At 47.1% G+C, this 26,680-nt stretch overlaps 1 protein-coding gene across 3 annotated transcripts; it reads right to left on the bottom strand.

Annotated features, from left to right (window-relative positions):
• Positions 1–827: 827 nt before the first annotated feature.
• On the bottom strand, positions 828–26,285 carry LOC308588180 (uncharacterized protein). 3 transcript variants are annotated; one of them, XM_081196554.1, is made up of 6 exons: positions 25,959–26,285; positions 14,660–14,810; positions 10,720–10,771; positions 7,911–7,971; positions 5,476–5,888; positions 828–3,156 (listed from the first exon to the last, which is right to left on the bottom strand). In XM_081196554.1, the coding sequence occupies exons 2-6, from the start codon at positions 14,770–14,772 to the stop codon at positions 2,740–2,742; spliced, it is 1,056 nt and encodes a 351-aa protein (XP_081052680.1). In that variant the 5' UTR covers positions 14,773–14,810; positions 25,959–26,285; the 3' UTR covers positions 828–2,739. The 3 variants fall into 3 exon arrangements, with proteins under 3 accessions (XP_081052680.1, XP_081052679.1, XP_081052681.1); XM_081196553.1 differs by lacking the exon at positions 25,959–26,285 and having other exon boundaries at positions 14,660–14,920; XM_081196555.1 differs by lacking the exon at positions 25,959–26,285 and having other exon boundaries at positions 2,905–3,152; positions 14,660–14,930.
• Positions 26,286–26,680: the final 395 nt, after the last annotated feature.

Below are 26,680 nucleotides of genomic sequence, written 5' to 3'. Positions count from 1 at the left end.
AGATAGATGGAAGTCGAAAATAAATAGAATAACAAAAGAGATCTGTTCCAAAAGGGAAAGTACTGTGTTTGAGAACTGATGTTTTGGGATAGCATTGTATAGTTAATTTCACTTCATTTTTGTTCCTGATTTCCCCCCTCTTTTTTCCCTTATTGTTTCTGTTCTTTGCTTCGTTTCTTTGTTTTCTGTAGATTTGTTTGTATTTGCACAAAAACTCAATTAAAAAGAAGAAGTTCAATGGCCACTTATATAAATGCTAATTAATAATTGCATTATCATTGCTATTATTAGAGTTAATATTACGTACAGGAACAGCTCAAGGATAGCAAAAGGTGTTCTCAGGATTCCGATGCCACAGCACCCTCTGGTGGTGGCTAGCCTGAAATACTACAGAAGCTTTGTTTCCCAAAGTTTTGACCAGGGCGCAGTCCCCACTCGCTGCTCATTAAAACTGTAGCAGCCTTCTCCAAGCTGATGCCCAGCTGTGCTAGCTGGGGCTGATGGGAGTCATAGTTCAAAACATAGAGCCAGTGTGGTGTAGTGGTTAAGAGCGGTAGTCTCGTAATCTGGGGAACCGGGTTCGCGTCTCCGCTCCTCGTAATCTGGGGAACCGGGTTCGTGTCTCCGCTTCTCCACATGCAGCTGCTGGGTGACCTTGGGCCAGTCACACTTCTTTGAAGTCTCTCAGCCCCACTCACCTCACAGAGTGTTTGTTGTGGGGGAGGAAGGGAAAGGAGAATGTTAGCCGCTTTGAGACTCCTTAAGGGGAGTGAAAGGCGGGATATCAAATCCAAACTCTTCTTCTTCTTCTTCTTCATCTGGAATCAGAGGCTCCCTCCACCTAACTACATACAGTGGCACCTCTAGTTGCAGATACGATCCGTTCCAGGGTGCCATTCGCACCCCAAAAAGCCCACAACTAGAGCCATGCTTCTGCGCAAGTGCAGAGCGAGACAGAGCACTTCTGTGCATGTGCAAAGAGCGCAGAATGCTTCTGCGCATGCACACACGGCGAAAACCGGAAGTATACACTTCCAAGTTTGCCGTGTTTGCAAGCTGAAAAGATGCAACATGAACCTAATGCAACACGAGGCATGACTGTATATGTATTTTCCCAAATTCTTTCTTCCTTCGCCCCAGACAATGAGCAGGTACCCACATTGCAATTATGGAATTGCCCACTTAATATTGACATGATCTGGCACCTCGCCTCTCCCATTGCCTGGCTAGTGAGAATCCTGGTATGTCTTCATTTCCTCCTTTAGGATACATAAGGTGAGGGGATTTTGATGTAGTTCACATTTAAAGGAGAACCTGGTTAACTTTCTCTCTCCCTGACTCTATCCAAACTGAAGCACACCCATCCTGAGAAATTCACACTCCTCCGAATTTTGCAATGCCGTTCTACAGCCCAAGAAACGGATGTAAAATTGCAAATATGCAGGTAATGTGTTGCTGAAAATGTATGGCTCAGGAGTAGTAACTGTAACTAGTAACTATTAGCAACTACTAATAACTAGTAGTAACCTAAACAGCATCTTAAAAAGCAGAGACATCACCTTGCCAACAAAGGTCCGTATAGTTAAAGCTATGGTTTTCCCAGTAGTGATGTATGGAAGTGAGAGCTGGACCATAAAGAAGGCTGGTCGCTGAAGAATTTATGCTTTTGAATTCTGGTGCTGGAGGAGACTCTTGAGAGTCCCATGGACTGCAAGAAGATCAAACCTATCCATTCTGAAGGAAATCAGCCCTGAGTGCTCACTGGAAGGACAGATCCTGAAGCTGAGGCTCCAATACTTTGGCCACCTCATGAGAAGAGAAGACTCCCTGGAAAAGACCCTGATGTTGGGAAAGATGGAGGGCACAAGGAGAAGGGGACGATGGAGGATGAGATGGTGGGACAGTGTTCTCGAAGCTACCAGCATGAGTCTGACCAAACTGCGGGAGGCAGTGGAAGACAGGAGTGCCTGGCATGCTCTGGTCCAGGGGGTCACAAAGAGTTGGACACGACTTAACAACAACAACAAATTATTCATTTCCCACCCCCCACCCCTTCTGAAAAACAACAACTTTAAATGCTTTGCAGCAATAAGTAGGGAAATGGCAGCTCTCTGGATGTTGGACTCAGCTCTCATCAATCCATCAGCCCTTTCCATGACAACTCAGATCAGAAGGGGAAGTTCCATTGAGGTTCTCAGAGCTTACTCGTGAGTAAGCAGATGCAGGGTTGCAGCCAGACATGTTGATGCTCTTCATAAAGTTCCTAGTGGAGCGAAGTGATTATCTGCAAAGATTCTTCAAGTGTGAAATGTCACCCAGCACTGATGTTCAGTTCTGGCAGTCCTTAAGGCTAACGGCTCACCTTATTCTCCTCCCCTAAACATGATATTATTAAACTTGTTTTATTGGTCTTTGTCATTCTGCCAGATTAATTGATGCCGGTTGTCATAGGAGCTCCCCGCAAACAAATGAGAAGAAATGCTCAACAAATAGTCTAACCTCTGTGCAAGCTTTGTGCAAGCAGATAAAGAGGAATGGTCAATAAAACATGTCGTCTGGAAGTGCCCTTTGTCAGTGTCTGGCTTGCAGCAAAATTGCGTTTCGGGGGCATCTGCCAGTTAACATGCAATCGCAGTCAGCGTTTGATGCTTTCCGACATGCAGCGGCATTTAGTAACGTTTGAACTATGTCCACTTAATTCATTTACATCCTCTTGAATAGGTAAACCAAACCGAAGAGTCAGATTTCAAAATGGGCTAACATGTTTTGATTCTGAAACTGAAATGCCAGGTTTTCAATGCTTTCGTAGAGGTTTTCTGCTGGGGCGTTCCTATCCGACTTTCTTTTCCTTCTCAAATTCTTCCAGTAAGTATCTACAGCCTCATAAGCTGGCTCTGTGCTTGGCTTCCTGCCGTTGCCCACCCACGATTCACAGCCAACAGACTCATAGCAGGGTTCAATAGCGGGAGGCTGGAACAATGAGGGCGGGTGCCCTGCCCTGCCACCTGATTCCTGATGGACAGATGCCACCAGGGCATTTCCTAGGCTCATCTCCCCTTGGGATGGTCTCTCTCCACTGTGCCCACCAGAGACCTCGGTTTTCTTCTTCTTTTCCTTCTTCCTTTCCTTGCGCACCACTGAATACATTTCTTCTAACTACGAGGGAAGCAGACATTAGGGGAGCGTCAATAAAATGGCTTTGGGGGTCGGTTTCGTGCACCTTTGATCCTATGAAAGCCCTTGAGGCAGGACAGCTTTTCTCTTGCCATTCTGCACAAGGGATACCCCAGTGCACTGGTGAATTAGATAGATACATTATTATTATTATTATTATTATTATTATTATTACAAAAAGGCTGACAATTTTTCAGAAGGACTTTCAGTTTAAAAACACACAAATAAATTGCAAGCTTGAAAAAGACACATGGGGTGAATCTACACTGGTCGGTTATAACGTTAAAAATCCATTATAAAGATGTGACACTGGAGGGCGCGGCTGAGCAGCGATACGTTGAGTATGGGAAATTGCATTGAGAGCTATATTATGATTTTTAATAGCCTTTAACAGTGATTTTACAGATCAGTGTAGATCCAGCCATTCATTGACAGGTTCGCACTTCCCTCTTCCAACCCCGTATAAGGGTTTTTTTATTGTATTTTTACTAAAAAAATTCTTGATTTACAAAGGCATGTGCAATGTCTCTTTCTCGTACTTTTCCCCCATGTAACTTTTTTTTTTTTTTACACAAATCAGTTTCATTTGTTGAGACATTAGGAAGAATAGGGGGAAAGAGGTGGAGGAGGGTGGAAGATGGGTGGGGGTGGGGTCCGATGGTGATGTTTCTATTTTACTTAATATATGTGGGGTTTTGTGTCAGCGCCGCTTGTGCAGGTTCTCTGCTGTTCACTTGTGTTCCTTTGGTGGTGAGAGAGATTGGGGTTGGCCAAGGGTGTGGTTGTCTGTTTGTGATTGGCTGTGGTGGTCTTTGTTTTCTTGTGTGAGTGGGGTGGGTGCAACCCCAGTATAATTAAGAGCAATGACCCCCCCCATCGGGGGGGGAGGGGTTACTTCAATTGCAGAGAAATGGGAGGTCTCTTATACTGGTGACTGGGAGTGGCCGTCGGGACCACATAACACCGGTCCTGAGAGATCTGCATTGGCTCCCAGTACGTTTCCGAGCACAATTCAAAGTGTTGGTGCTGACCTTTAAAGCCCTAAACAGCCTCGGCCCAGTATACCTGAAGGAGCGTCTCCACCCCCATCGTTCTGCCCGGACACTGAGGTCCAGCTCTGAGGGCCTTCTGGCGGTTCCCTCATTGCGAGAAGCAAAGCTACAGGGAAACAGGCAGAGGGCCTTCTCGGTGGTGGTGCCTGCCCTGTGGAACCCCCTCCCATCAGATGTCAAGGAAATAAACAACTATCAGACTTTTAGAAGACATCTAAAGGCAGCCCTGTTTAGGGAAATTTTTAATGTTCAATGTTTTTTTAATTATTATTTTGTTGGAAGCCACCCACAGTGGTTTGGGCAACCCAGCCAGATGGGTGGGGTATAAATAAATTATTATTATTACTTATTTTCCTGCTTTCTTATCTTTAAGAGACATCTGAAGGCAGCCCTGTTTTGGGAAGTTTTTAATAGTTAATGCTGTATTGTTTTTAACTCTTGATCGGAAGCCGCCCAGAGTGGCTGGGGAAACTCAGCCAGATGGGCGGGGTATAAATAATAAATATTATTATTATTATCTGTGTCCAGGGCAGCTGTTTACCAGCTCCATCTGGTACGTAGGCTGAGACCCTATCTGCCTGCGGACTGTCTCGCCAGAGTGGTGCATGCTCTGGTTATCTCCCCCTTGGACTACTGCAATGTACTCTACGTGGGGCTACCTTTGAAGGTGACTCGGAAACTACAACTAATCCAGAGTGCGGCAGCTAGACTGGTGACTGGGGGCGGCCGCCGAGACCATATAACACCGGTCTTGAAAGACCTACATTGGCCTCCAGTACGTTTCCGAGCACAATTCAAAGTGTTGGTGCTGACCTTTAAAGCCCTAAACGGCCTCGGTCCAGTATACCTGAAGGAGCGTCTCCACCCCCATCGTTCTGCCCGGACACTGAGGTCCAGCTCTGAGGGCCTTCTGGCGGTTCCCTCGTTGCGAGAAGCAAAGCTACAGGGAACCAGGCAGAGGGCCTTCTCGGTAGTGGCGCCCGCCCTGTGGAACGCCCTTCCAGCAGATGTCAAAGCGATAAACAACTACCTGACATTCAGAAGACATCTTAAGGCAGCCCTGTTCAGGGACGTTTTTAACGTGTGACATTTCAATATATTTTTGATCTTTGTTGGAAGCCGCCCAGAGTGACTGGGGAAACCCAGCCAGATGGGCGGGGTACAAATAATAAATTATTATTATTATTATTATTATTATTATTATTATTATTATTATTATTATTATTATTATTAATAATAATAATAATACCTGTACTGCTTGAGCAGCGTGAAGTGTTGTTGCTATAGATCCCTGTTGTGATGCTTCAGAGGCCCCGGCCTCCATCCCCGTGTGCTGGTGGGCCTTCATCTTCTTCCCTTTCAGAACACAGGCGTACTCGGGTCCTGTTGCTGGGTCCTCTAGCCCCATAGAATCCTTCTCCTCCTTCGTGACAGGGCTCTGTTCCTCCGTCGCTTCCTCCGACACCGTCATGGATTCGTACAGCACATCCTCGGCTCGGTTTTGGAAGCTCAGGTTTGAGTAAGTCTGGTCTGGAGACAGCAGGTCCTCTGGGGGGATGCGGGGAAGCCCCCTCTGGGGCAGGATGATGAAGCTGCAGCTGGATATTGTCCCATCGTCTTCGCTCAGCGCGTAAGGGATGTGGCCACTGGTTGACCTTGGATCTAGAGGAGGAGGATGCAAGAAGCATAAGAGGAGGTGTTGTTGGAGTGGCATACAAAGGATGAACAAGTTAAATCTGTGATGATAGATTGGGCAAGAGATGTCGGACACAATACAGTGGTGCCTCGCAAGACGAAAAGAATCCGATCTGTGATTCTCTTCGTCTAGCGGTTTTTTTCGTCTTGTGAAGCAAGCCCATTGAAGGATTAGCGGATTAGCGCTATTAGAGGCTTTTAGAGGCTTATCTGCTGATCGGATCAGCTGATAAGCGGCTTAGCGCTATTAGCGGCTTTTAGCAGCTTTTAGAGGCTTATCTGCTGATCGGATCAGCCGATAAGCGGCTTAGTGGCTTAGAAAAAGGGGGAGACAGGGGGGGGGGAAACCAGCAGGAACTGGCAAGACATTGTCGTCTTGCGAAGCAAGCCCATAGGAGATTCGTTTTGCGAAGCACCTCCAAAACGGAAAACTCTTTTGTCTAGCGAGTTTTCCGTCTTGCGAGGCATTCGTCTTGCGGGGCACCACTGTATAATGTTGGAAGATTGGGAAAGGTTGTGGAAGAAAGGGGTTAAGTTTACTGCATGTACTGTATTAAAAGAAAATATCATGAAAATGATGTATAGATGGTACTTAACCCCAGTAAAACTAGCAAAGATTTGTCATGTGAGTGAAAATTTATGTTGTAAATGTAAAGAAAAGGAAGGTACCTTTTTTCATATGTGGTGGACCTGCCCCAAGGTGAAAGACTTCTGGGAAAAGATTTATAATGAGTTGAAAAAAATGTTGAAATATACATTTATCAAAATGCCAGAGGCCTTTCTACTTGGAATAATAGGTTTGGAATTGCCCCAAAAATATGTTAGATTGTTTTTGTATGCCACAACTGCAGCAAGAATTTTGTTAGCCCAAAGCTGGAAACTACAAGAAATACCAACAGTGAAGGAATGGCAGATGAAGATGATGGACTTTTTGGAGCCGGCCGACATGACTTGAAAAATCCGTGAACAGAAAGAGGAGGAGCATCAAGAAGAATGGAATAAATTTAAGGACTATTTAGTTAGATATTCTAAGATAACATAAGTAGAATTACTTGTAAGTACTAAATTGGCCTAGGAGTTAAATATGTTGAATTGTATAACATTATGGATTGAAAATATTATGAAAAGAAAGAAAGATGTTAATTGAATAAGTCAATTTTATTTGAAAGTGGATATTAGAAAACTGCTACAATGAGTTTTATGGAAACTCAGTTAGGGGGGATTCGAGGAAGTCATTCAACAATGACAATTAAATTGGGATTTTAACAGTTAGGGTATATGTTTGTTTCTTTGTTGTTTTTAATATTGTAATGTTTTTCTTTTATGTTTGTTATAAATTTGGAAAACCAATAAAAAAATTTTGGAAAAAAGAGGAGAAGCATAAGAGGAGGAGAATACAGAATCAGAATTCAAAATGACCTTAACAGATTGGACAACTGGGCACAAGTTAACAAAATGAATTTCAATAGGGACAAATGTAAGGCAGGAAGAGCCAGATGCACAAATATAGGATGGGTGACAGCAGGCTTACTAGCAGTGCATGTGAAAAGATCTAAAGGGTCTTGATCAGGGGTCAGCAAACTTTTTCAGCAGGGGGCTGGTCCACTGTCCCTCAGACCTTGTGGGGGGCCGGACTATATTTTGGGGAAAAAAGTGAACAAATTCCTATGCCCCACAAATAACCCAGAGATGCATTTTAAACAAAAGCACACATTCTACTCATGTAAAAACACACTGATTCCCAGACTGTCTGTGAGCCGGATTGAGAAGGCGATTGGGCCGGATCTGGCCCCTGGGCCTTAGTTTACCTACCCATGCTCTAATTCAGGGGTCAGCAAGCTTGTATATTATCTGCGACTCGTATATTATTTGCAATTTGAAGTAGCAAGGGCAAGGGCTCCTTTGCCTCCAGCCTTTATTGCTTTTCGACTTGGAATCCTGAGATTTGAACTGAATACCAGAGTCTTTGGGAAACGTGCGACGACTTACTTTTTGCCTTTGAATTTGTCCTGTTCAGCTGGTGCGAGTTGATGACCGTCAAGAGCTCCGCCTGCAAAACAAGAAGTTGTGTCTGGGTGGTGGGCACAGTGGCGTAGGAAGGGGGGTGCGGTGGGTACGGGTTGCCCCGGGTGTCATCACTGAGGGGGGTGACAAAATGCCAAAAATATGTTTTTCTGAAAAAATAACTCCCGCACCCATTGCACACCCCTTGCTACGCGACTTCAGAAACACTCTCCCCTTGAGTGATTTCCAGAAACCAGAAGCATTTCTGTCTCCAACTTTGCAGGCACAGCACAGCCTTTATTGCTAGTAGCCTTTGACAGCCCTCTCCTCCATGAATCTGCCTAATCCAGAGGCGTAACCAAACAATTAAACCCCTGTGTTGCAAACAATTATCAGTAATATCCAAGGCAACACGATGACCAAGTACAACAATGCAATATCAACATAAACTCTTTATATAGTCTATACGGGACATAGAACAATATGAGAAACCAAATAAACAGAAATATTATAAATCTCTGACAGTCACTAAATGTGCACTCTTGATGGATTCTCTTGAAAACATAGACCCAAATAAACATAAGTCTTATAGGTCTCTGAAAGTCTTTGTGGGCTATGCAAGTCTCTGAAAGAAGCAATGGGTCAGATTCTTATCAGGTGAAAACAAGCTGTAAAGCTTTGTTTTATGACGTCCAACGCTGCCAAAGTGGTCCGCAAACAGACGTAGTGAACAGTGATTCCGGATATAGCCACTGTTTCGTGCAATTCTTCTTCAGAACAGCAGAAGGATACAGAAATGCTTCATAAAAAAAGGTAAAGGGACCCCTGACCATTAGGTCCAGTCGTGGCCGACTCTGGGGTTGCGGCGCTCATCTCGCTTTATTGGCCGAGGGAGCCGGCATACAGCTTCCGGGTCATGTGGCCAGCATGACTAAGCCGCTTCTGGCGAACCAGAGCAGCACACAGAAACACCGTTTACCTTCCCGCTGGAGTGGTACCTATTTATCTACTTGCACTTTGACGTGCTTTCGAACTGCTAGGTTGGCAGGAGCAGGGACCGAGCAATGGGAGCTCACCCCGTCGCGGGGATTTGAACCGCCAACCTTCTGTAGATGTTTTGATTAGTCCTTGACGTGCTAATTGATTTATACTCCAATTAGCTCTTTACAGCGGTCCGGCACGCTTCCCTCTCAGCGGTGCAATCTGCTTCTTCTCCGTCACTCCCAGCAGAGTAAAACACAGCAGCAAACTGTCACTTGCTTACGACAAACACACAGAGCACAGTAATGTCCATTTACAGCTCTTTATTTCATCATTTTCTCCGGAAAATTCCAGGACTCCTCGCAGCCATTACGAACTGCGTCTCTCTCTCTCAAGACCCGAGAGGAACAGTGAGGAAAACTCCTCCCAGCTTCCAAAACTGACGTCAGAATGCTGAGGCATCATGGGAACAACTTAACCTCTTAAGTTCCGACTCCCATACCTTCTGATTGGCAAGTCCTAGGCTCTGTGGTTTAACCCACAGCGCTACCCACGTCCATCTATGTGGTGAATGGAATTGTATAACAACAATATCTATGGAGCAGTGGTCATAAAGTTAATCCAGAGGCACAGCTAGGTGAGGCGGGGGGCACTGGGCGCCACACCGTGGGGCCTGCTGCATTCCTGAGCCACGCGTCTCTCCTGGGCAGACTTCCTACAAGCTCCGCACTGCTTTTTTGAGCAGCGCGGGGCATGCGTCTGCCCACTGCCTCAGTCGCCCTACAGCTGAGGGGGAGGTCGCAGAGAGGCCCCACGCAGCGCGCCCTGACTTGGCTCGCCCGGCCCCCATGGACAGTTGGCCCCGCCCCCATGGGTGGCTTGCTCCGCCCCCGGCTGCAGGGCGCATGCACTGCCCCGGGAACTCGAGCGACTAGCTATGCCACTGGGTGGGCAGCTGTCTGCATCCCTGGAATTGCAGCAAATGGTACACACACACACACACACACACACACACACACACACAATCGAGTAAATAAATAAAAATACCGTATTTTTCGCTCTATAAAACATACTTTTCCCCCTTCAAAAATTAAGGGAAAATGTGTGTGTGTCTTATGGCGTGAATGTAGGCTCCTTGGTTTCAGCGATAGCAACGTGAAGCCTCCGAAGCGCAGAGGGAGAGCTCCCCCCGCGCTCCAGAGGCTTCGCGTTGCTTTCGCTGAAGCTGCCTGAAGCCCCCGGAGCTCAGCAGGAACTCCCACTGCGCTCCGGGGGCTTGAGGCAGCTATCCGCAAGCCTTCGGAGCGCAGCCTGAAGCCTGGAGAGTGGGAGGGGTCGGTGCACACCGATTCCTCTTGCTCTCCAGGCTTCGCTTCGCTGGAGAGGCACTGCACAGTTTTCTCTCTCTGCGCAGCGCCCCTTCAGTGAAGCAGGAGGAGAAATGGAAGGGGCTCCGTTTCTCCTGCCACTTCACTGCAGGGGTGCTGAGCAGAGAGGGGGAGAATTTTTTTCCTCTGCTCTCCCCCTCCTATGGTCCAGTGCGTCCTATAGAGTGAAAAATACGGTAACTAAAAGTAGAAGTGATCAGAATGTTTTAATGCTCACTGAGGTCACTCGGATTATGTTGTGGTGCATTCTAGCGACACAACTGGCAACCCGACTGAGCAATAGCATGGCTTCTGCAAACCAACCAATCGCATCGGAGGTTGCTCGGTCCTGCCCCGCCCCCCCCAAATCCTGGCTACGTCCATGTGCGCAAAGAATGTACTTGTTATTGGGAAACCAAACGTAGAAAGGAAAGAGGTCCACTCACTGATTCCTCCAGCATCACTCCATCTTGTGGAATTACCCTGTTCTTCTCTTTCCTGAATGGCAGAAAAAGAGATGGAACGAATCATTCACGGGTCAGTTTAGCAACACCCTGGTCAGCTGGTGGGAGTACAGAAGGTCCACGTATTTTTGCTGGACTGGATAGCTATCTGATCAGGAGGCCCATTCCACACAATGTAGGAATCAGGCCTTTTCTGTGGTGGCACCGATTCTTTCGAACTCTCTCCATTTAAACACCACACAGATGCTCTCTCTATCCCCTTTTCGTTACCTGCTAAAAAAACCTCCCTTTTTTGGCTAGCCTTACAAACTTCTGTCATTTTCCTTCTTTTCTTTTTTTTATTGGCTTAAAAAAATATTTATACAGACAGCACGGGTCCGGGAGCGGGGTTGATGTTGCGCGCAACCTCGCCTTCACTCCCGGAGCTTGTTGCTGTATTCCGCAAGCCTTGGGAGCCCGGCGGGAACTCCCGCCGCGCTCCGAAGACTTGCGGATAGCTTCAGCGAAAGCCTGCATTCGCCCCATAGGACGCACACACATTTCCCCTTCATTTTTGGAGGGGGAAAAGTGCGTCCTATAGAGCGAAAAATACGGTACTTCTTTAGTCCTTACACGCTTAACAATTGCCTATTAAGGGTTCTGCTTTGACACCATATTTCTTCATGTATTCCCCTATGTATTCCCCTTCTGTGTAGAATTTTTGATTGGAGCAGCCCCTGACTGCTGCAGTCATTTTTGCCATCTGGGCAAACTTCTGTCATTTTCATGTCTCCCCATTACACCTCCACCCCCCCAATAGCATCTTTTTTCTGAACTCGGAATCCTCAAATGCTTTAGTGCAGAAGTGGGGAATCCAACCCGGGGGCCACAGTCTCTTTTGGGCAACTTTCTGAGGGCCACATGTGAATAGGGGTTGGGGAAGAGGTAACTGCGTGAAACGGAAGCAACAGACGTGAATTTTGGCTTTCTATAGCAGGCTAGTTTCTAGTTTTCACACTCTTCTCCAAGCAACCAATATTGAGATGCAGTGGTGCCTCGCAAGACGAAATTAATTCGTTCCAGAGGTTTTTTCTTCTTGCGAGTTTTTCGTCTTGCGAAGCACGGTTTCCCATAGGAATGCATTGAAAATCAATTAATGCGTTCCTATGGAAACCGCTTGCCAGGCTGGCGGTGCGGAGAAGGGCTTTTCTCCCCACCGCAAGCCTTCAGGACAGGTACGGGAACAGAGGGGAAGGGGCGCAGCGCTTCTCCTCTGTTCCCGGGGCTTGCGGTGGGAGGAGGGTTTTTCCTCCCCACCGCCAACATTCAGAACAGCATTCTGAATGTTGGCAGTGGGAAGGAAAACCCTCCTCCGACCGCAAGTCTTCAGGACAGCCATCCGAAGGCTGGCGTGGGGAGAAGGGCTTTCCGCCCCACCACCAGGCTTCGGAGCAGCCTTCCGAAGGCTGGCGCGGGGAGAAGGGCTTTCCGCCCCGCCGCCAGCCTTCGGAGGAGCCTTCCGAAGGCTGGCACGGGGAGAAGGGCTTTCCGCCCCGCCGCCAGCCTTCGGAGCAGCCTTCCGAAGGCTGGCGCGGGGAGAAGGGCTTTCCGCCCCGCCGCCAGCCTTCGGAGGAGCCTTCCGAAGGCTGGCGCGGGGAGAAGGGCTTTCCGCCCCGCCGCCAGCCTTCGGAGGAGCCTTCCGAAGGCTGGGGCGGGGAGAAGGGCTTTCCGCCCCGCCGCCAGCCTTCGGAGGAGCCTTCCGAAGGCTGGGGCGGGGAGAAGGGCTTTCCGCCCCGCCGCCAGCCTTCGGAGGAGCCTTCCGAAGGCTGGCGCGGGGAGAAGGGCTTTCCGCCCCGCCGCCAGCCTTCGGAGGAGCCTTCCGAAGGCTGGGGCGGGGAGAAGGGCTTTCCGCCCCACCGCCAGCCTTCGGAGGAGGTCCGAGGACAGTGGGGAAGAAGCGCTGCGCTTCCCCGCTGTCCCGGAGATTTCCCTATGGGCTTTCGTCTTGCGAAGGAAGCCCATAGGGAAATTCGTTTTGCGAAGCGCCTCCAAAACGGAAAACCCTTTCGTCTAGCGGGTTTTCCGTCTTGCGAGGCGTTCATCTTGCGGGGCACCACTGTGGTTAATTTTGCACATGTAAAAGCTTCTGGGTGAACAAAACGCTTGTATTGAAGTGAAAATTCTTCAGTCCCAAAATATGGTTCAAAAAGCTTCACTTACAGAACTCAACTGAAAAGCAAATAAAATTACATTCACTCAGTTGCTCAGTTGTTTTTTTAATAAAAGCCGCTTAAAGTATCCGTGCTAGTCACATAAAAGACAACACTGTAGATTATGCAGAGGACTCAGTTAATTTGATTTAACTTGTTTCTGGATTTTTCTTAATAGGTTTTGTTGGATTTGCTGGTTTTGTAAGTGAATTGGTAATGGCTTTTAGTCAAATACAAAAAATGATTGATTGGTTGAACTTAGTTTACAAATAACTTGCATTCTCAGCTAAAAACCCTACTCTGCTGCAGCCTCTTTTAACTTTTTGCTGGAGACAGAGGCAAAAACGTCTGTTCTCTTCAGTGTCTTAGAACAAAAAGGCACCAAACCCAACATGCCTGCAGATTAGCACATGCATAGACTGGAAATGCTCTGTCTTTCCTGCAACGATGAGCTGTTGACTATCTTGTGACTAAGCCACAGAAATAGGTAAAGGTAAAGGGACCCCTGACCATTAGGTCCAGTTGTGACCGACTCTGGGGTTGCGGCGCTCATCTCGCTTTATTGGCCGAGGGAGCCGGCATACAGCTTCCGGGTCATATGGCCAGCATGACTAAGCCGCTTCTGGCGAACCAGAGCAGTGCACGGAAATGCCATTTACCTTCCCGCTGGAGTGGTACCTATTTATCTACTTGCACTTTGACGTGCTTTCGAACTGCTAGGTTGGCAGGAGCAGAGACCGAGCAATGGCAGCTCACCCCGTTGCAGGGATTCGAACTGCCGACCTTCTAATAGGCAAGCCCTAGGCTCTGTGGTTTAACCCACAGCGCCACCCATGTCCCAGTTGAAATATATGTGTGTGTGTGTGTGTCTATATATATATATATAAAATTGTTCAGTGGCACCTTGGAGACCAACTAAGTTTGTTACGAAAGCTTATACCAAGAACAAACTTAGTTTGTCTCTAAAGTGCCACTGGACAATTTATATTTTTTTAATATGCTTTGAGGTTTGTTCATTTTTCAATCATGAGGCGTGTAAATTGTATGAATGAAATCACAGAATCATAGAATCATAGAATCAGAGAGTTGGAAGAGACCACAAGGGCCATCGAGTCCAACCCCCTGCCAAGCAGGAAACACCATCAAAGCACTCCTGACATATGGTTGTCAAGCCTCTGCTTAAAGACCTCCAAAGTAGGAGACTCCACCACACTCCTTGGCAGCAAATTCCACTGTCAAACAGCTCTTACTGTCAGGAAGTTCTTCCTAATGTTTAGGTGGAATCTTCTTTCTTGTAGTTTGGATCCATTGCTCCGTGTCCGCTTCTCTGGAGCAGCAGAAAACAACCTTTCTCCCTCCTCTATGTGACATCCTTTTATATATTTGAACATGGCTATCATATCACCCCTTAACCTCCTCTTCTCCAGGCTAAACATGCCCAGCTCCCTTAGCCGTTCCTCATAAGGCATCGTTTCCAGGCCTTTGACCATTTTGGTTGCCCTCCTCTGGACACGTTCCAGTTTGTCAGTGTCCTTCTTGAATTGTGGTGCCCAGAACTGGACACAGTACTCCAGGTGAGGTCTGACCAGAGCAGAATACAGTGGCACTATTACTTCCCTTGATCTAGATGCTATACTCCTATTAATGAATAGGATGTGGTAGAACCAGGGGCCCCAGGCACTCTATCTAGAGAAGACTTGCCAATTAAGGGTGAGAGCAGCTCAGATGCTTACCTCCTGCAAAGTGTGCAGAGGGCCAAGAGACAGGCAGTTAGGCCAACCAGGGAGACGAGAAGGAACAAAGGGAAGAAGCCATCAGCCCCCACTTCCTCCAGGGATGGAGCCATCAGTGGATTGCCCTGCGAGACGCTCTTGACATAGGATGCTGTGGAGGAGAGGAAGCAAAAAGGACCATCAGGGATGCAGTTGGCCACATTCATTCATTCTGCCTTATACAGAATCACACCATTTGTCCATCTGGCTCAGTACTGCAATAATAATAACAATAATAAATTTTATTTATACCTCGCCCTCCCCGGCCAGAGCCGGGCTCAGGGCGGCTAACAGCAATAAAATCACAGTAAAAACATAATAGGGGGGAAAGAGAAAGGGGGGAGGGAAAAAACCAATTTAAAATACAGGTTAAAATGCAATTTAAAATGCAGCCTCATTTTAAAGTAGCCGATAAATCAAGACTATAAGGGGAGGGAAACGTAAGGGTCAGACCGAGTCCAAACCAAAGGCCAGGCGGAACAGCTCTGTCTTGCAGGCCCTGCAGAAAGATGTCAAGTCCCGCAGGGCTCTAGTCTCTTGTGACAGAGTGTTCCACCACGTCAGGGCCAGGGCTGAAAAGGCCCTGGCCCTAGTTGAGACCAATCTAAACTCCTTGAGGCTCGGGACCTCCAAAGTGTTGTCATTTGTAGACCTTAAGGTCCTCCGCGGGGCTAGATGGGCCATTGGCCTGATCCAGCAAAGCTCTTCTTATGTTTCTGTGCTACAATGGTACCTTGGGTTACATACGCTTCAGGTTACAGACTCTGCTAAGCCAGAAATCGTACCTCGGGTTAAGAACATTGCTTCAGGATGAGAACAGAAATTGCGCAGCGGCAGCGGGAGGCCCCATTAGCTAAAGTGGTGTCTCAGGTTAAGAACAGTTTCAGGTTAAGAACGGACCTCCAGAACGAATTACAGTGGTGCCTCGCAAGACGAAAAGAATCCGTTCTGCGATTCTCTTCGTCTAGCGGTTTTTTCGTCTTGCGAAGCAAGCCCATTGACAGATTAGCAGATTAGCGGATTAGCACTATTAGCGCTATTAGCGGCTTTTAGCGGCTTATCTGCTGATCGGATCAGCTTATAAGCTGCTTAGCAGCTTAGAAAAGGGGGGGGGGAGGAAAAAAACCCAGCAGGAACTCGCAAGACATTTTCGTCTTGCGAAGCAAGCCCATAGGAATTTCGTTTTGCGAAGCACCTGCAAAACGGAAAACTCTTTCGTCTAGCAAGTTTTCCGTCTTTCGAGGCATTCGTCTTGCGGGGCACCACTGTATGTTCTTAACCCGAGGCACCACTGTATTTTGTTCTCGTGTTTTACCCCCCATAAAGATGGCCCTCGCAATCAAATCGTGGAATCCACAGACAAAATGGATTTTAAGCAAGCTGGTTGAGTGTTGGACCCTCAGGACAGCAATGGAAGCTGAAAGGCTCCTTCTTGTTGGGAATGTAAGAAAGTAAAGAACGTATGGGAAATGATATGTAATGAGATGAAAAAGATGTTGAAATATACATTTAAAAAAAAACACAGAAGCATTTTTACTTGGTATTATAGGTCAGGACATTAATAGGCAAGATGTTTAATTGTTTTTATATGCAACAACAGCAGCAAGAGTGTTGTTAGCGCAGGAATGGAAGCAAGAAGAAATTCCGACGAAAGAAGAATGGCAGATAAAATTAATGGACTATGCAGAATAGGATAAAATGACAGGAAGGATTCAAAACCTGTGGGACCCGAGATTTTCAGAAGATTTGAAGAAGTATACGAACTATTTGAAGAGCAGCTGTAACCAACAAATTACGCTGGTAGGACTACAGGAAGTTCTGTAAAGAGAAAAATATGAAATGTTGCAAAGTAGAAAAAGAAAAGATATCAGTTATGAGATTTAAAGGTAATAGGGAAAGTAAGAAATGTATATTAAGAGATTAGACTGGAAAATTTTCCGACAGGATTGATGGAAGTCAAAAAAATTGTATAAGATGCAAAGGCACCGTATTTCTCGCTCTATAAGACGCACCAGACCATAAGATGCACCTAGTTTTTGGAGGAGGAAAACAAGAAAAAAAATATTCTGAATCCCAGAATCCAGAACAGCAAGAGGGATCGCTGCACAGCGAAAGCAGAAATCCCTCTTGCTGTTCTGGCTTGTAGGATAGCAGTGCAGCCTGCATTCGCTCCATAAGACGCACACACATTTCCCCTTACTTTTTAGGAGGGGAAAAGTGAGTCTTATAGAGCAAAAAATACGGTATGTTTAATTACTGTTGAAAATGATATGCTAAAAAGCTAATAATTTTTTTTATATCTATAAAAAGAAAGGTTCCTTCTTGCAGGCTCTTAACGAAGAATGCAAAATATCACGGGCCTCTTGCAGGTTGCACTCTGGTTGGCAATGGGTTTCCTGTGCCTTTGAGCCACAGGGCCTGCAAACCCGAGGGAGCTGTCGCTGCATCGCCAAACTGTCAACCACCGCTGAGCTGTGGTCTCTGCTGCTCCCTGTGTTGCAAACAAGGACGACCTGCTATGTTCATGTGCTCAAAGGTCAAACGGCACACAGGAAGCTGAGTGCGACATTCGCCGTCAGGCTCCCCCTAACATGACTCTCTCTGTTTCCAGTACCGTAAGAACAGAGGCGGATTTAGGGCATCGTGGGGACACACCTTCCCGCTTCCGTCCTAAAGCCCAGTTAAGTCCTGGGCTATACAGCTGCAAATTAAAGGTTTTACCGTGAGTGTGTTTTAAGTGCAATATACAATGTGACACTAGATGGCGATGGTGAGCCTTATGGAAAAGTCAATGTATTTTTAAAAAAAAAACTGCTAAAACAGAAACAGCATTTTCAAAATGGTTTTTTTATATGTGTGTAGAGTCCTCCTGCGACCTTCCCAAAGCCTAGTTATCATGTTCCTAGCTTTGGGAAGGAGGGTGCTAGATCCCTGCTAAAGCCTTGTGCCTCCTTCCGAAATCCCAGTGCCTCCCTTCCCAAGTTTTGGAAAAGGGGCACAAGGACTAGGAGAGGCGCCAAATGTTGGCCTTGCACAGGGTGCCATTTAAAAATAAATAAATAATTCTTTATAATCACACTTTTCTCCAGGGAAGTCGAATAACTTACAAAAAAACCATTCAGTCTAAAATCTAACTATAGTAAAGGTAAAGGGACCCCTGACCATTAGGTCCAGTCGTGACCGACTCTGGGGTTGCGGCGCTCATCTCGCTTTATTGGCCGAGGGAGCCGGCGTACAGCTTCCGGGTCATGTGGCCAGCAGGACTAAGCCACTTCTGGCGAACCAGAGCAGCACACAGAAACGACGTCTACCTTCTTGCCGGAGTGGTACCTATTTATCTACTTGCACTTTGACGTGCTCTTGAACTGCTAGGTTGGCAGGAGCAGGGACCGAGCAACAGGAGCTCACCCTGTCACGGGGATTCAAACCGCCGACCTTCTGATCAGCAAGTCCTAGGCTCTGTGGTTTAACCCACAGATCCACCTGTGTCCCAAAAAATCTAACTATAACATACATCAAAATCACCCTCCTATTAGTTATGCATAACAGTATATACTTTTGTCCCTACTCATTTATCCTAATTTCCCCCCTTCCTCCCTCCCCTTTAACCCCTCCCCCAAAAACTTGTTCTCTCTTCAGATCTTTAACCATGTGCACAGATTATTCATTCTAATTTGGATGCTTGGGTTGGCTTCCGCCCGTGCTATCCAATTCCTATAACTTGTCCATTTATTCAAAATCTTTTGACATTTGTTTTCCCATGTATCTTCCGCCACTACCTGTTCAAATATATCAGATTACATATATTCAAAAACATAGTAATTCCATTTTTCCATTGCCCATTTATTCTTTTCTTTCCATCATAAGCATACCAGCTAAGATCATAATTTTATACCAATCTTGCTCTTTTCTTTCTATTTTACTATTCCCCAGTATTCCTGAGATAAGCATTTCTCTATTGACTTCTATCTTAACCTGAAATACATCACCTGAAATACCTTTATAATCTTTTGCCAATATTCCTTTACCCAAATACACTCCTACCACATATGTGCATATACCCCTAACTCTTAACCACAGTGCCAGCACTTAGGACTCAATCCTTTAACTATGCATGCCAGTTGCTGCGGTTCTATACCGTTTCAATAGGAATTTCCTACTTAATTCTTTATATTTATCCATTTTTATTTTATCTGTACTCTTCATCATCTCTTGGACCGTATTCAAATGAAACAGCCCTTCCCGCTCCCATTCACTCTGAATTGTCCTTATCCTTTCCTTATTTTTTATCATTAATTTATATGCACAGGGCGCCATATTGCCAAGCTCTGCCCCTGATAAGAACATAAGAGGAGCTGGCTGGATCAGGCCAATGGGCCAGCATCCTGTTCTCACAGAGGCCAACCAGATGACTGTAGGAAATTCGCAAGCAGGATTCGAACTCAGGACCACTCTCGCCCCTCCTGGGGTTTCCAGAAAGCGGTGTCCAGAAGCATCGCTGCCTCCAACTGTGGGAGCAGAGGAGAGCCATTGAGAACCCTCTCCTCCTCGTTTGTGATTATACCTAAAATCACAAACGATATTCCTGGCAATCAAAGGAAAGTATTCCTCTATGCCAGTGTTTCCCAACCTTTTTTGGGCAAAGGCACACTTGTTTGATGAAAAAAATCTCGAGGCACACCACCATTACAGCCCCATGACGTCAGCGCGCAGCGTCACGCCGGGAGGGACGCACGAAAGTGTAAGTTTCAATTTTTTCCCTCCCCCTTGCCGGGGAACCTCCAAGCTTTGGGGGGGGGGGAGGAGGCAGCAAAGCGAGGCAGGAAGGAGAGCCCGGCTTGGCTGGGTGAGCTTTGGCAGGGGCAGGGAAAGAGAGCCGCGAGGCGGGCGCTGCGGATGGAGGCGCTGCCTGCCGAGCTCGCAGGCAGCCAGGCAGGCAGACGGCGAGAGCCCCACGCTGGGCGGCCTCTCCTCGCCGCTGCTGCCCTGCCTCTCGCTGCCCGCCTCGCCCGCCTCCCTCCAGGCAACATCTCGCGGCACACCAGGCAACATCTCGCGGCACACTAGTGTGCCGCGGAACAGTGGTTGGGAAACACTGCTCTATGCGACAACAGCTGCCAGTGTTATATACTTAAGTTCTCACCCTGGGCCAGCAGGGGGATACTGTAGATAGTTATGCAAATAAGGGATCGAAAGTGACGTTCAGTGATTGGATAGTTTTAGAAAATTGTTACAGTTACATTGTACTGGAGCTCTATATAAGCAGGCTGACTGAACCCTTTAGTTCAGTTCTGTCCTGGCCTGTGAATAAACAAGAGCTGTTTGAAGAATCGCTGTGTTGTCTGATATGTTCACCCACAACTTAACAGCCAGGATGCTCATAGCAAAAAATGGGGAAGGGAGAGAAATTCCATCCATGAAAGAATGGCAAATTAAATTTTGTGAATATATAAATCTGGCAAGACTCACAGCATTCATAAGGAGACAATCAGACCAAAACTGGTTAAAAGAATGGGGATGTGCTAAAGAGTATATGAAAAAGCATTGTTCTGGAGTAAGCATATCGGTATGTAATGAACGAAGCTTTGCAGGGTTAAAGAAAGAGAAAAATGGTGTAAAAAGCATAAAGATAGAAGTAATAGAAGTAATCTACATTAGACACAACAACTTAGAAAGAGTAAAAATTTCCAGGTCTTAGACAAAGGAAGGAAGTCAATACGTGTATATGTATGTAATGACTAGATTAGAATGATGATATGGTTTTCTTTGTAAATGTGTGTGCTTTTGTGTGTTGTTCTTTTTTCTTTTGTTCTTTTTCTCTTTTGTTTGTTTCATTTTGGATTCAATGTTTGTAATTTTTGTTGTAATTTTGCATTGAAAAAAAGAGAGCGAGAGAGTCCTCTCCTCTTTTATCTTAATTGGCAGCCATTGCTGCTTCCTGTGGGAGGGAGTTCCACAGTCTCACTATGCGCTGCACGAAGGGCTTTATTTTTTCTGTCCTGAATCTTGCAACAGTCAGCTTCATTGACTGTCCACAAGTAATAATACTAATACTACTACTAATAAATTTAATTTATATCCCGCCCTCCCCAGCCGAAGCCGGGCTCAGGGCGGCTAACAATAAAATAATACAACATTCTAAAATCATTTCATTAAAATTAATTCAACTCATATTGATGGCAACCATTAGGCTAAAGTTCTGTGAAGATTGCCGAGGGAGGGAGTCAGGCTGTGCCCTGACCAAAGGCCTGGTGGAACAGCTCTGTCTTGCAGGCCCTGCGGAAAGATGTCAAGTCCCACAGGGCCCTGGTCTCTTGTGACAGAGCGTTCCACCAGATTGGGGCCACAGCCGAAAAAGCCCTGGCTCTGGTCAAGGCCAGCCTAACCTCTCTGTGGCCTGGGACCTTCAAGATGTTTTTGTTTGAAGACCGTAAGTTCCTCTGTGGGACATACCAGAAGAGGCGGTCCTGTAGGTTTAGCCTGGAGAAGAGGAGGTTAAGGGGTGATATGATAGCCATGTTCAAATATATAAAAGGATGTCACATAGAGGAGGGAGAAAGGTTGTTTTCTGCTGCTCCAGAGAAGCGGACACGGAGCAATGGATCCAAACTACAAGAAAGAAGATTCCACCTAAACATTAGGAAGAACTTCCTGACAGTAAGAGCTGTTCGACAGTGGAAATTGCTGCCAAGGAGTGTGGTGGAGTCTCCTACTTTGGAGGTCTTTAAGCAGAGGCTTGACAACCATATGTCTGGAGTGCTCTGATGGTGTTTCCTGCTTGGCAGGGGGTTGGACTCAATGGCCCTTGTGGTCTCTTCCAATTCTATGATTCTATGATTCTAGGTACGAGGGTCCTAGGCCGCCAAGGGCTTTAAAGGTTAAAACCAGCACCTTAAACCTGATCCTGTACTCCACCGGGAGCCAGTGCAGCTGGTATAGCACCGGGTGAATGTGATCCCGCAGGGAGGACCACGTAAGGAGTCTCGCCACGGCATTCTGCACCCGCTGGAGTTTCTGGGTCAGTCTCAAGGGCAGCCCCACGTAGAGCGAGTTACAATAATCAAGCCTGGAGGTGACCGTCGCGTCGATCACAGTGGCAAGGTCTGGGCGAGAGAGGTAAGGAGCCAACTGCTTAGCTTGGCGCAGATGAAAAAATGCCGCCTTTGTTATAGCTGCAATCTGCGCCTCCTTGGAAAGGGAGGTATCAAAGATTACACCCAAACTCTTAATGGACGGTGCTGGCACTAATTGCGCCCCCGCAAGAGACGGGAGTTGCCCCCCAGTTTGATTATGCCAGTTAAAAACCTCATAAATTTCTAGCATGTCGCCTCTTCCTTCTCTTTTCTTCTCCTAGTCCTACAGACCCTCCCAGTGTCCCTGTTTTCCAGGGACGGTTCAGGATTCACAGAAGCCGTCTCGGTTTTTTAGTTGATCCTTGAATGTCCCCCTTTTCTTTAGGGCGTCCCTGTTTTCATTGGAGAAATGTTGGAGGGGATGGAGTTATCTGACCCCCACAAGCCATCTGAAGGCAGCCCTCTATAGGGAAGTTTTAAAATGTTTAATGTTTTATTATGTTTTTATATATGTTGGAAGCTTCCCAGAGTGTCTGGGTCAGCCCAGTAGGATAGGCAGGGTATAAATATAAAATTCACAACAACAACAGAATTTCAACAGAAGTAGCTCATAAAGTTATAGCTACTACAGTGGTGCCTTGGGTTACATACGCTTCAGGTTACATAGGCTTCAGGTTACAGACTCGGCTAACCCAGAAATAGTACCTCGGGTTAAGAACTTTGCTTCAGGATGAGAACAGAAATTGCGTGGCGGCAGCGGGAGGCCCCATTAGCTAAAGTGGTGCTTCAGGTTAAGAAGAGTTTCAGGTTAAGCACGGACCTCTGGAACAAATTAAGTACTTAACCCGAGGTACCACTCTATATTCTAATTTTAGGACAAGTCCAAAAATAGGGCAAATAGCTCCCTGCTGCTTGTTCTTTACTGCAACTCCTCCACACACCAGGGCCGGCTCTATCATTGGGTGGAGTGAAGGGGCTACCTCGGGTGGCAAAAATTGGGGGACAGGGAGTTGTGTGAAGACGGAGCTGTATGTGCCCTGTCTGGGTTACTTTCTGCTCCCTGACCTAGCTTGCTTCCCTCAGTTGTGGCAGAGAGAACGCTGAGTTTTTCTCCAGCTTTTGGCCTCCCTTTGGAAGCAAACAAGGTCCTTGACCACCCCATCACAGCAGGGTAATAAAGCAAACAACCGTGGATGGGGCCAAACAAAGCTTATGATCTCCACCCTAAGCTCCTCCCCCAAAAGCACTGCAGTGGTACCTCAGGTTACAGATGCTTCAGGTTACAGACTCCACTAACCCAGAAATAGTACCTCAGGTTAAGAACTTTGCTTCAGGATGAGAACAGAAATCGTGCTCCGGCGGCGCAGCGGCAGCAGGAGGCCCCATTAGCTAAAGTGGTGCTTCAGGTTAAGAACAGTTTCAGGTTAAAAACGGACCTCCGGAACAAATTAAGTACTTAACCCAAGGTACCACTGTACTATGCTATAAGATCCACTGTCCTGTGATATCATATATGAGTTTGTACTACTGATGAAGCCTAGGACGGCGAAACAAGGCTAATATTCCGGAAATCCTTGTCTTGGACTCTGAAAGGATTCTGTGGAACTGCAACAACCCTTCGTACGGATTGTTGGACTCTATGAGCAGACAGGTGGAATAGACTTTTCCCCTTATACATAAACTAATTAGAGAATGAACTGATCCACTGGGTCTTCTGCTTTTTCCGTTGAACTTTATGACCTACATTTGTTGAAATCTACAATTCAATACAATGAATAGTATATGTTATTTTTTTCAAACGTACAGCCAGTTACGTCTTGTGTGTTTATTGAATAAGTTTCACGTAACCAGAGGTTAGTTGCTGTTTTGTTCATTCCCAGCAGCAAGGGCTGGCCGGCTGGGCTCCCTCACCCGCTTGCTTGCTTATTCCGAGGCTGCCTCAGCTCCTGGCAACCAGCACCCCTTGGCCAGCCCCAAAGGCACCATTCGCCTGGGGAGTTTGCAGCCAGGGCTGCTGCAACAAACAGCTGTGCAAGCCTTTGGGAGGCAGAGATGCGAGAGGGCATCAGAGGAAGGAGGGAAGGAAAGAGGGACAGAGGCCAGTGTTGTCTGTGGCACCCCTGGCCATCATTCAAGGAACCCCAAGGTGCCATGGCACACAGGTTGAAAACCACTGCCATAACTAAGCTGGGCCCTGTTACCTAAAATAAACCCAGTCTTGCCACAGCCTGATGCTTATCAGCTTGCGGTGACACAGAGGCGGAATTTTTCATTGTTTGCCCCAGCGTTACAAAATGCAACCCCTGCTCCATCGGTTTGGGCGTTTTGATGGGTTGGGTTTTGAAGACTTACCTGCTTACGGAAATTCCCTTGCTCTCTCAACCAGAGTCTCGTGTTTTAATTGCTGTGTTTTACAGGGATTGTCTTACTGTATATTCTAATTGCAGACGCTTCTTATTATTTAACGTTTGTGTAACTGGTTTTTACACTTTGAAAACCACCGGGAAGCCTTTCTAAAACTGAACACCACGTATTTTTTATTTTCTCGACCTTGCTTTTTTGTTGCTGTCTGCAGCTCAGAAAATACTTTTGTAAAAGGAAAGGGAGATGAAGTCAAATGAAATTTTAAAAATGCAGTTAGAAGGCTAGCATCGCAGGATGTTGATGCCCCCAAACTGGTGCCTGAAGCAGCTCATAGTCCCAACACAAGCCTCCCATCGACTCATCTCCTCCTAACGAAACGAAGTCACAGTCGCTGCCCCTCATGAAGATGCTGGGGTTGGACTAGATAACTCATTGAATCCCTTCTAACTCTACAATTCTGACATTAATCCAGACTGGATAATCCAAACTCTCGTCCATAGATCTCGTCAAGATCAAGAAACATTTATTGATCGGAATTGTGTGATAGCTCAGTCGGTAGAGCACAAGGCTCTTATAATAATAATAATTTATTATTTATACCCCACCTATTTGGCTGGGTTTCCCCAGCCACTCTCGGCAGCTTCCAACAAAATATTAAAATACAATAGTCTATTGAACATTAAAAGCTTCCCTAAAGAGGGCTGCCTTCAGATGTCTTCTGAAAGCCTGGTAGTTGTTTTTCTCTTTGACATCTGGTGGGAGGGTGTTCCACAGGGCGGGTGCCACTACCGAGAAGGCCCTCTGCCAGGTTCCCTGTAACTTGGCTTCTCGTAGTGAGGGAACTGACAGAAGGCCCTCAGAGCTGGACCTCAGTGTCTGGGCAGAACGATGGGGGTGGAGATGCTCTTTCAGGTATACTGGACCGAGACTGTTTAGGGCTTAATCGCAAGGCTGTGGGTTCGAGCTCAGCATTGGGTGAAAGATTCCTCCATTGCATTAGGTTGGACTAGTTGAGCTTTGTGGCCCCTTCTAACTATAATTCTATAGTTCTACGATATTCCCCCCCTTCTTATAAAAAAGCTAATGGGGCATATACGATTCTTCCCCTCCTTTTAGTCTCACCGCAGGATTTAAAGCTTCAAAGAGCATAAATTTAGGGTGCCTCTCTCACTCTAAAGCAGCTCTCGTCAACCTTGTTCCCTCCAGATGTTTTCGGACTACAACTCCTGTCACCCTCAATCACGGGGTTGTCATGGCTGGGACTGGAAAGCACTGAAAGCCCCAAACATCTGGGGGATGTTGGAGGATGCTCTAAAACATGGCCGCCAATTTGGACATAGATGTATTTATGGCATTTATATCCCCCCAACAAGGAACGTAAGATGGCGACATAGCTCCTGCCCTCCTCATTTGCTCCCCACAACAACCCTGAGAGGTAGGCTAGGCTGAGAGGCAGGCACCAGCCCCCCCGAAAGGTCACCCACTGAGCTTCACGGCTGAGTGGAGATTTGAACCCTGGTCTCCCAGGTGCTAGACCGGCACTCTGATACACCACACTGGCTCTCCTCAAACGGCTGAGCCTTTCACTCCCTCTGCTGCCAAGTCCAGCTTACGAAGCAGAGCCACCTCTGAAAACGGAACGTACTCAATGCATTGCCTGGATGGGTGTTTGGGGCAGGAGAATTTCAGCACATTTCCTTGCAAATAAATCCCCTGGGATGCTCATCCCAAGCCAAGCGTGCCCAGGATTGCAGCCTTAAGGCAACTTTTAGAGGCGCGGAGAACCGCCACGGTCCAGGTTACTCGTTTAGCAGGTTACTTACTTCAGCAGTGGGGGGAACAGAGGCGGGCAAACAGCATCTCTGCAATCGGCCCCAGCGATCAGAATCCCTTGATCTTTCGGCTTGGCCTCACCGTCTTCTAGAATAAAAGGTCAGGTCCCAGCTCTCTGGGTGGCTGCAGGCAGCTCGGTCGCACGGCTGACTTTCCCAGGGTGGGTGGCTGCCTCTGAGCGGAGGCCACATGCGCCCTGTGGCAGAGCCGGCTTCCTGCCCGCATCGCCCAACTGCGCGCTGCTTTTCAAAACCAAAAAAAAATGAAAAGCAAAAGTACCAGCGGCAGGTAAATGCGACCAGAAGTGTGCTCCGCTCCTCCCCCCCCTTGTGGAACATCTCAGCAGGGCCTCAGCCCCTTGGAGGCTAGGTTTATCAAGGGCTGAGGTAGCTGAATGGAACTTCCATGTGCAGCCTCTGGGCGGCTTCCAACAAAGATAAAAAATACATTAACATGTCACCCATTAAAAACTTCCCTGAACAGGGCTGCCTTCAGATGTCTTCTAAATGTCAGGTAGTTGTTTATCTCTTTGACATCTGATGAGAGGGTGTTCCACAGGGCGGGTGCCACTACCGAGAAGGCCCTCTGCCTGGTTCCCTGTAGCTTTGCTTCTCGCAATGAGGGAACCGCCAGAAGGCCCTCAGCGCTGGATTTCAGCATCTGGGCAGAACGCTGGGGGTGGAGACGCTCCTTCAGGTATTCTGGGCCGAGG

Source organism: Podarcis bocagei (genome assembly GCF_964188305.1).
Source record: "Podarcis bocagei genome assembly, chromosome: 5".
Classification (NCBI taxonomy): domain Eukaryota; kingdom Metazoa; phylum Chordata; class Lepidosauria; order Squamata; family Lacertidae; genus Podarcis; species Podarcis bocagei.
The sequence above is the reverse complement of the archived record's forward strand: the minus strand, read 5'-3'. Positions and strand labels throughout refer to the sequence as shown.

What these genes read in the sequence shown, in the direction of transcription:
- LOC308588180 (XM_081196553.1), bottom strand. Translation starts at nt 14,865, where the DNA reads ATGAATGTGGCCAACTGCATCCCTGATGGTCCTTTTTGCTTCCTCTCC. An exon ending in CTCTGCACACTTTGCAGGAG is followed by an intron (nt 10,772 to 14,659) that starts GTAAGCATCTGA and finishes TCTGCCATTCAG; the next exon opens with GAAAGAGAAGAACAGGGTAA. An exon ending in ACGCTGCTCAAGCAGTACAG is followed by an intron (nt 3,157 to 5,475) that starts GTATTATTATTA and finishes CTTCCCTCGTAG; the next exon opens with TTAGAAGAAATGTATTCAGT.